The 10,052-nt window shown below is 41.1% G+C and overlaps 1 protein-coding gene across 1 annotated transcript; it reads right to left on the reverse strand.

Moving 5' to 3' along the window:
- Positions 1 to 557: 557 nt before the first annotated feature.
- LOC148699887 (uncharacterized) lies at positions 558 to 1,602 on the reverse strand. Its single transcript, XM_088711732.2, has one exon. The coding sequence runs from the start codon at positions 1,518 to 1,520 to the stop codon at positions 558 to 560; it is 963 nt and encodes a 320-aa protein (XP_088567858.2). The 5' UTR covers positions 1,521 to 1,602.
- Positions 1,603 to 10,052: the final 8,450 nt, after the last annotated feature.

The following is a 10,052-nucleotide window of genomic DNA, read 5'->3' on the forward strand; positions in this document are numbered from 1 at the left end:
ATTGAAAGATCCTTTACCATACGGTAAAGAAAACCAAGTATGAACTTTTTTTTTTTTAGTGAATAATTATATAATTTCAGTATGGACATATCTAATAAAAATAAAAAATAAAAAATTCTAACGCGCTTTAGGTAATTTCTTTTTTTTAAATCCATACGGAGTTTTCAAAGTAAATGCCACATACAAAGCGATCTAATTTATGCCCTGTTTGCCTCTAATATAAACTCATTTACATTGCAGAGAAAATCATGTACGTTAGAAAATTTATACATTGCCATTTTCCCCACCACCCCAACAACACCATAAGCGCCCCATAAAAAAGGTCACGAGCTTATCATGACTTCCAACCCCCACCATGCCATCTCCCCACAAGAAACATGTCAGAGAAAAGGAAAAAATAGACAAGAAAAACTCTCTAAAGCAGAGCATACCCACCCATTTTAAACCCAAGAAAAAAGCAACCATCACAAAACAAAAGAAAGAACTCAGGACTTAAATGATGGACAAGACAAAACCATCCTCTTTTGCACCCCCACAACCTGTCTCTCCTCTCTCTACTAACTCGCTGCTGCCTTTGTGATGGAAAGATCCTCCAACCATTCAAAAATCCTACTGCGGGACATGCTTTCACCCCTTTTCAAGCCCTCCCCGTCCTCCTTCTGCTTCTTTGCAATCACTACCTTGGAAGAAACTATCTCCACCGAATCCGGCGAGCACTTGCACCCGAACCCACGTCCGACGAACCTCGGCGCCTTCTTCTCCACTTTAGCTTCACCTTTTTTACCTGCGTCAGAACCATGAGCACATGGAGCACCGCCATCGCCATCATTGGCTTTGAATACCTTGTTTCCACGCTCGGCATCGCCATCTCTCTTCTTGCTATTGCTCATGCTGCCGCTGCTGGATCTTCGAGACCGAGGGTCGTACAGTTCGATCTCGGGAGTCTTGATGACACCCAGCCGAAAGATCCCCCACCCGGCCGGCGTCGGTGAGCTCACGCTCTTTCTGCCGGCGCTCCTCTTCCTGACGAGGCGGACTTGCGGCGTCGGGCTCGGGTGGGTGTAGAAGTTATTGGAAACCGATGGCCGGGGCGGCTCACAGCCCATGCTGGAGCGGCTGTTGGATGAGTGGCTTCTGCTGACGCTGCTGCTGCTCCTGCTGCTGCTCCGACTGCTTTCGAACCCCAGGCTCGAAATGGCCGACGAGTGCCGGTCCATCGAGTCCGACCGCGACGCGGACCAGCTGGCGCTGAAGGGGCCATTGTCGGAGCTAACGGAGGGCCTCAGTGGCAGGATTTGGCCCTGGAAGAAGACTTCATCGGCAGCGCACATGTCGGTCTCCGCCGCGTTGGAGAGGAGGCTCCCTCCCACCGATATCCGGAACTCGAAGTCCTCGCCGGCGTCGGAGGACTTGTTCTCCTCATCGTTGGCTTTGTCGACGGCCACCGGGAAGTCGGAGAGAGAAAGGGCCTCCTCTTCTTCCTCCATGGTCGCCCTTTTCTCCTGCTGCTCTTGGGCCATGGTCTTGGTGACTTCTTTCCACTTCGGAGGAAGTGGGGTGGGAGATTTATAAGGGGGAGAGGTCGGGGACTTTGGAGGGGGGACAAGTGGAGGGAAGGAAAGCAAAGGGTGCAGGCTTGCCATGCTCTTTTAGACTCCACACATTCCTGTAGGCCTGTGGGCCGGCCCTTGCATGCTTCCTCTTTTGGGTATTCACATGAGCCTTATTTTATTGAGGGTCAGCCATGGCCTAAGTCTTCTTGTGATGTCTTTTTTATGTGGTTGGTCTCAAGAGTAGAAGAACCAACCATAATAATCTATGCATGGGATACTAAGAAAGTTTTCAAAATATATAGATGACGAGGTTGGTTAGGTTGGTTGGTAAGAAAGAACTCTATGAGGGATGTCATTTATATTAGGAAAAGTGATGCCTTGTGAGGGCCCTGTGTCAAGTTGGGTGACACTTTTCTGTCCTCAATGTCCTCATGGGGGACAGGTGGGCTTAGCCCTTTCGGCCCTTTTAAAATTGAAGACAGTCGACCAATCAGGTTCTGATGTCCCGCAAGAACAACTTCAGAGTTTTCTTTCGTTTTTTTCCCCCTTCTTTTGCCATGTTGGATAATTGAGCAAAAGCACCAGAAGAGTGCAATGGAGTCAGCTTAAAGACTAATGTAATATTAACCTACACTAGTGGCAAGACTTCCTCATTTCTTTTTAAACAACCTGCATGCATTCAATGTGGCTTACGTCTGACGTAAACAAGATCTTTTTATGATCGTAAGCTAATGTAACCATTTGCATGGTTTGATCCAATTGGATGTAAACGAAATGGTTTTATTATCGTAAGCTTATGTATATAAAAGAGTGCTCAGCTAGACTTCAGAAGGTGCACCACAGAGCACTGGAATCGAACTCGACAAAAGATGGACCGAAGTGGGACCAAATGTTGGAATTGGAACAGACCAGAAGGAATGAGGAAGGGTGGAGGCCAAACCTTTTGGGTTTCAATTGGGTAACACATAATCGATGATGTTGGCATTTGGAAAATTTGCCACGAGGATGGATTTGAGAAGGAGAGATGCTCTGTGTTACAGAATATGGAGGACCAATTGAGACCTTAGTGAGTTAGTGTGCTGGCATTCGTTATTTTAGAAGTAAAGGATACGAAATGACAGATCATTGAGTTGAGGAGTTAGTGAGGAGATTGATGTTCTCCATTTGTTCAAATGTCCCAAGTCGAACTTTAGGTAGCTGGGAACATGATAGGTTTCCATGTCCTTGGCGAGTTGCCACCTTGCTTCAAAAGCTAGTAGAATCTGCTGACAAGATGCACGACAAATCCGCAAGATGGCAGAATATCTATGGCAATCAGTTGGTACAAGGTACATATAAATAGAAAGGAAAAAAGAATTAATAAAAAGCTGGCAAATTGATTTGCATCTTGTAGTTCTAACTTCACATTGAAATTACTATATTATATAGAAACAACTCAAGTTGAACTAAATGACTATTGTTGACACCCAAAACCTGGTCTGGTGATGATGAAGGCTGGGAAAGCGCCAATCAATTTACACACAAAGAAAGAATAAGAACAATGGAGGTCGATGGAGCTAATTTGGTGAAGAATCCTCCAATTCATAAGTTAGATAGGACTTTGGAGAACAAACGAGATGAGAGTATTGTATAAAATAATATAAAACGCATACATGATACTTTGAACCTTTTTTTTTTATAGATGCAGAGTCTTTATCTTACTAGGACGGGAGCTTTCAGAGTCCTAAGTCAACTGATGAGCTATCTCTAAGATTTTCTTATCTGGATTAACTTAGAAATATGAGTTTAAGAGAAACTAGTCTCCTACCAAGCCATGTGTTAGCCCATGATTAATTGACCAGATTTGAGTCACGTCATATGCCCCCAACTTCTGAATTTGAGCCAATTTTTTTGGCTCGAGCTATGAAAGTAGATAGTGTCAAGTATAATTCACCTCATCCTACTCATTTTTTAGGTCATAGCTCTTCTATTTAGGTCATGAGGACTTAGGTAGTAATCATGAGTTTTATACGGGTTGTTTGGGCAGATTTATTTGGAAGTTGAAAAGGCTAATAGTTCATACGATGTGACATTTAATTAGGTTAGGAATTTGATCAAATATGTAGATCTTCGGTTAATCTGAGCCATTAAGATTTTCTTGTTCTGAGAGCCATTTGGGATCGGCTTTATGTATCAAGAGCTCTTGAGGTTAGCTCCTTGACCTGAGACTTGTTGAAATAGGCCCTTTGACTTGAGAGCTGTTGAGGTTGGCTCTTTGACATGAGAGCTGTTGAGGTCGGCTCTTGACCCTTTGCCTCCCAATCTAGCTTTTGGAGGCTTGAAGTTTGGAGGTCGGTTTTCTATAAGCCGTTATTTCTTGAGGTTGGTTTGTAGAGGCTGCAATTCTTTTTGAGATGGGATTCAAAAAGCCACTTCTGTAAGAGGCCGGCTTCAAGACCCTTTAGCCCAATTTGGCCTTCGGAGGCCTATTTAAGTTCTGGAGTTTGGGTCTTTCTTCTTCAGGTTGGCTTATTTTTTGCCTTAACCCTATGGATAGCTGGAGCCATTATCAAGCCTAGATAGATCTAGGGATTTTCTGCATGGCCGAAGCTGCTTTCATGCTTGGATGATCTAGATCTTTTCTGCATGACTGTAGTTGCCTTCGTGCCTCAATGGATCCATGTCATTTCTGCACGATCGGAGACATCTTAATGCATAGACAGATCCAAGTTTTTTCTATACGACTGAAGCTATCTTCATGCCTAGATGGGTCCGGGTGTTTTCTGCATAGTCGGAACTCCCTTCATGTTTGGATAGATTTAGGTATTTTCCATATAGTCAAAGTCATTATCGAGCAAGGTCGGCTAATCTTTGCCTTTGCCCTCCATTCCTCGCTGTAGGACGCTAAGTTACAAGAGTTTGGATTAAGGTCGGTTTTTGAACTTAAGCCCTCTTGGAGTTTGACTTTTGCCCTCCTAAAGTTTAGCTTTTCGGACCTTCTTTCAGATGAGTTGTTTGATAGCTAGCAACTAGTTAATTAGGTCGAGTGCTCCCATCTTTTATCCGAGCCTAGGCAGTGCTAGGTCTTTTCATCTTGGTTTCACCACTTGTGATCCAAGCCTAGCATGAGCTAGGGTTTTTCTTCTCAGCCAACTTTCTTATGATTGGTCAGGTTGAGCGTGTCACTTTTGATTCAACCTAGCCTGAGCTAGAATTTTCCTTCCTGGTGATCCTTATGATAGATCCCATGGGTGTTGCCTCGGCCCAATTTAAGCTAGGATTTTTCACCCTGGTGGTCCTTGGGACAAATTTCATAGGTGCCACTTCGGTCTAGTGTAAGCTAGGATTTTTCATTTGGGCGGTCCTTGGGACGAATCCCATTGGGGTCGCCTCAACCTAGCATGAGCTAGAACTTGAATTCTAGAGAGGATGTGAGCTGTTAAAGCTAGCTCTTATGCATTTAAAACTATTTACGAGTGGTTAGATTAACGAATATACATTTTACACATAGTATATGTGCACATACTTATTTGATGTCAGTGAAATATACTGTAGTATGGTTCGGCTACAATCATCTCGTTGTCCCCATTTGGGTTTCAATCCTATGTCATCGAGCTCGGTAGATTTTATCATTTTATGAGCTCGATGATGTTGGATCCATCCAAAGTTGTAGAAGTAAGCAAAGAGACATCATATTTATTTGTAGTTGCAAGTATATGATGATGAACCAAGGAACAAGATGAAAAAAAACAATTGTAGAGGTAGAATTAGGGTAAGCAGAGGTCAAAAATGGAAAGACCATACCTAAAAATGTATGAACTTGGTTTGAACTAGTCTAGAACCAATTCAAAACTAGGTGAACCGGTCGGTCAAATGAATTAGACCGGTCTGGTTAATGCAATCGAGCTAGACCAACCAATTTTAGATGCCGACGTGTCACCCAAATTGACATGGCTGTCGATATGTTTACGTGGTAATGATGTGGCAGATGATATGGACTAGTGCCATGCTGATGCTACTATGATAGCTGACATGGCTGATGATGTGGTCGCTAATGTGGCTTGATGCTGTGTTGATGCTGATGCGATAGTTGATGTGGCTTGATGACATGTCGAGCTATCTTAACCCAAACAGATCGGGTTTGGGTCTGAACGTCTGATTGGATCTAGATTTGAATCAGAATCTATGGCAACTTCATTCAGATGGATCAGATCTAGATCCACAAGTCTGGTTGGATCCAAATCTAACTCAAATTCGCTAGACTATCTTCTTCACGATGCTTCGAGTCTGAAGCAGTAGGTGGTGAGACCTTAGCTAGGTGATGGATCATTGAGGTTGGCACTTGAGGAGAAGGTGGCGCTCGGGGATAGCGACGGAAGAGAATCAGCCGCAGAGGGAAGGCGACGCTCAGGGCGGCTATGAAAGAGAAATCGGCTACAGAGGGAAGGCGATGCTCGGGGCTGCTAAGGAGGAAAGAGAAATTGGCTGCGGGGATCCTTCCGATTGGTCTTGCACATGATTAGATACAGGTGTGCGCCAACTCTTATGCGCTCATCATGACAATAGAGATCATGATTGAGCATTGGTACACCATGAATCGGCAATCGATGCTAATGATCAATTGCCTCTGCCACTTGGGAGACTTGGGCGACATAGCCGTACTTCTCTCCAACAAGTGTTAGGAGGCATGGCAGTGGGACCTCTTAGTGAAAGGGGAAGACGATGGTGCGGCATCTCTCAGTAGAGAGGGACGACAGCTTCTAATTCTAGTGAAGGAGGAGAAAATCGGTACCACCTTTGTGGAGAGTGCCAAGAGGAGAGGAGAAGGCCAGCGAAAGAGGAGAGAGGTGCCACTGCCCTAGTGGAGAGTGCCAAGTATGAGACATAGATTCATGATGGGCCGACGACAACAACGAAGAAGGCCGATGGAAGAGGAGGGAGCCACTGTGGCAATCGCCACACTACTCATCATCATTGATTGTTCTGGCTAGATCCAGCAAGCAAAAGTAGAGGATCCATGCATGGAAGCATAGGAAGAGAAAAAAAGAGATGCTTGGTGGCAACCAGGGGGATTGACGATGCGGCAAAGAGCCAAAGATTTGTTGGTGTTGGTATTAGCGTCGTAGAGAAGGACATAGCTCGGCACCATGTTGATATAAGGGAAGATGAAGAACATGTTCTCGTTTCCCACAAATGGCACCAATCTATTGATGCCAAAATCCGTTTGATGATTGTGAAGGCTTGAAGAGCATCGGTCAACCAACACGGAGAGAAAGAAGGAGAACAATAGAGATCGTCGGAGCTGATTTGGCTAGAGACCCTTCGATGCTTAAGTTAGACAGGGCTTTGGAGAACGGCAGAAAGAAGAAGAGAGTATTGTGTAGAATAATATGAAATGCATATCTGGTACCTTGAGCTTCTTTTTATAAATGTATCTTTGTCCTACTAAGGTTGAACTGTTCAGTGTTTTAAATCAAGTAGAAAATCTACTGGCTTTCCTTATTTGGACTAGCCCAAGAATATGTGTCCAACTAAAACTGATCTCTTGCTAAACCACATGTTAGCCCATAATTGGTTGGCCAGATTTCGGTTACATCAACTATATTTATATAAAACAAAATAAAAAGTGAATAAAATTTAAAAGAATATTTCAATTTCTGGAATGCTTTCTTTTTTTGATAAGTACTTTATGATTTCCTTTCCATTCCTTTTTTTTTTTGCTCATTCTTAAATTTTGTTTTCTATGATAATTAAAGGGATCTGAATTATGGAATAACTTCATGAATTATGTGTTACCATGTACACCTCGGAGCATATCAGGAACAAATGTAAACTTGGTTCTTGGTGGGACCTGCTAGTCAGCCAGTCCATTTTAATCTTAGAACATTTGGACTAAACTGCATTGGACTGATGGCTTAACGAAATCAAGTTTGTGCATACTCAACCCACTGGCAATGTAGCTGCAAATTGGTTACCAAACCATGGGAGGGGAGACACAGAAGTTGGGAGCCGATTTGGCTCATGTTGGAGAAGTGGATAGTGGAAAGGAAGAAAATTAAAGAAGCATGAAGGATTTGGTTAGGCAACACACAAAAATCAAAGTGCTATCTTTAACATAATGATTTTCTCACTATAGATGTGGATGGACTCTTGGATTTCTCATCTCCATGATATAATGCCTAACACTTTTAAGATTACTAAGAACTACACTCCCAAAGGATCTTGGGAACCAAAGCACTCAACCCCAAATAAGAAAAAGAGAAAAATTAACTTGAAAGCAAAAGAGAATTTTAGTGGCTTGTTAGTGAAAGAGAGAGGAGTTTTTCTATATGTACATTCTCACACAGTACAATTTGCAGATAATAAAGGGTTGTGATAGATGGTTGTTCACTATAAAGCAGACCCAACTCTATAAAATTATCTGACTATTAAGCCACAAGTCATATTTCTATAAACAATATTATTTTCTAAGCCTTGAAATTATTTTGACCATGGTCATAAGTAGAGACACGAATATAAGAATATTGGATCATCATACTGAAAATTAAAACACCACACATATATTATTTATTGAACTATAATGAAAATAAGCACATATCATTTAATCCTGCTATGCCTATAGGTTGCTTCTATTTAAGAATGGTCTTCATGCAGTGTAAAATCTTAGGGCTTTCTCTTCAACGCCTTCTCCTACTTTACGTTGTCATATAATGGAGCAAACAACTCTCGACTTACATAGATAGGTTTAAATTAGAGTTGAACTAGGATAGGAGAAGAGATTGGGGCCAAATAAGGTAATAATATAGTTAATATGTCCCCCCAATCCAGATAATCAATAACTAGGCCCTACATCCAAGGACCCAACTCTCAAGGATATCTTGTGGGACCTTGGGATGAGATACCATTCCGAGTATTAGGACAATCCCATCCCGTCATTGTTCTACCATCTCAATTGGCACGTCTTGGGACATCTATAGTCCCAAATGTTAGGACAGAAGTGCATCCTATTTCATGAAAAAGCCAAAACAGTCTCATCCCATAGAATTTAAAACCTTACCTACACCTTTATACCATATTCTCATATATTAAAATATCAAGAATACTGAGATGAATCATGGTCCAATACCTTAGGGACTACAATTTAATTGGGCTCATACTTGTTAATTAATCTGAATTACTTCTGACCTGTTTTTCACAAACAATATAAAATATGCAATCAGTGGCAGCCTATATTCTTTTATAAAAATTCTTATTAAGAAGCTACTCGTTCAATATTTAAAACTTTTTCAACAGATAATAGTTGTTGCAACCAACCAAGGCTAGTTCCAACAGTCTAAAAAGTTTAACCATATATTTTTATTTCAAAATATTATAATAATTTTCCACATATTTTTAAAAACAAACTAAGAAAGGAAAAATGATAATAGTCAAATAAAATACAAAATTAAAAATTTGGGTAATGTACGATGCATGGTCATCAGTGGATGGTTCTTGAACATATGGTGAACATGATGCAGTAACTTTAAAGGATTGAGAAGATTAAACATTGATCTCAAACTATTAAAAAATAAGTGAAACAATGTTCGTGCTATACATGTATTGATCATGGCTCAGCAAGTATACTACGATTTCACCAACAAGAACCGGTACAAAGAGGCCCTATCTTCCATACCTGCAGAGATAGACTCAGTTGAAGTGTTTCACGGCCACATTTCACTCCACAATAGTTCCAAGTTTTGTTAAGGACAAGTGCCCATCCTTTTTGTTGTGGACTTTAAATGCACTTATTTAGATTTGAGACTTTATATAAAATAGACGGTTATTTTCATTATTCTAAAAATAAACAATGAACTTGAAGTACAACCTACTCATTAGCATGTATGTATATGTATGTGTGTGTATGTATGTATACGTATATGTATATGATATATATGATATATATATATATATATATAGAGAGAGAGAGAGAGAGAGAGAGAGAGAGAGAGACACACACACACACACACACACATATATATATATATATATATATATATATATATATATATATATATATATATATATATATATATATCTCTGTGTGTGACCCCCCCTCCTCCTCTTTTCTCCGCGCACACGTGTGCGCTTGTGCCACCATTTCACTTCCAACATTATTTTGTAGCTACCACTCTAGTTTTGGTCTACTTATTTACTATACTCTTCACCTTTAATTTACAGTAGCCGATCCATTTTGCCACAGTTATTCCATCCATATATCAAAGAGGTGGAAAGGTCAAATCTCCACTATTTTTTTGATATTATACTGGCCACTACCTTGAGATATATCAAGTTGTATTAGCTAAGATAACAAGGGTCACTATTATATACATGCTCGACATTGATACGAAAGTAATATCTCCAATTGAAGTGAAAACTCCGCCCCCACTACCTTCTTTTCCCATATAAAATCTTAGGCTTCATGGGCTAAGGAGAAGCCCTCCCCATTTTTGAATTATCATAAAATAATAATTTATTTTTTAA

The sequence above is a fragment of the Phoenix dactylifera genome, chromosome 15 (assembly GCF_051530095.1).
Source record: "Phoenix dactylifera cultivar Ajwa chromosome 15, Ajwa_hap1_PhDact_Kaust_v1.1, whole genome shotgun sequence".
Taxonomy (NCBI): Eukaryota; Viridiplantae; Streptophyta; class Magnoliopsida; order Arecales; family Arecaceae; genus Phoenix; species Phoenix dactylifera.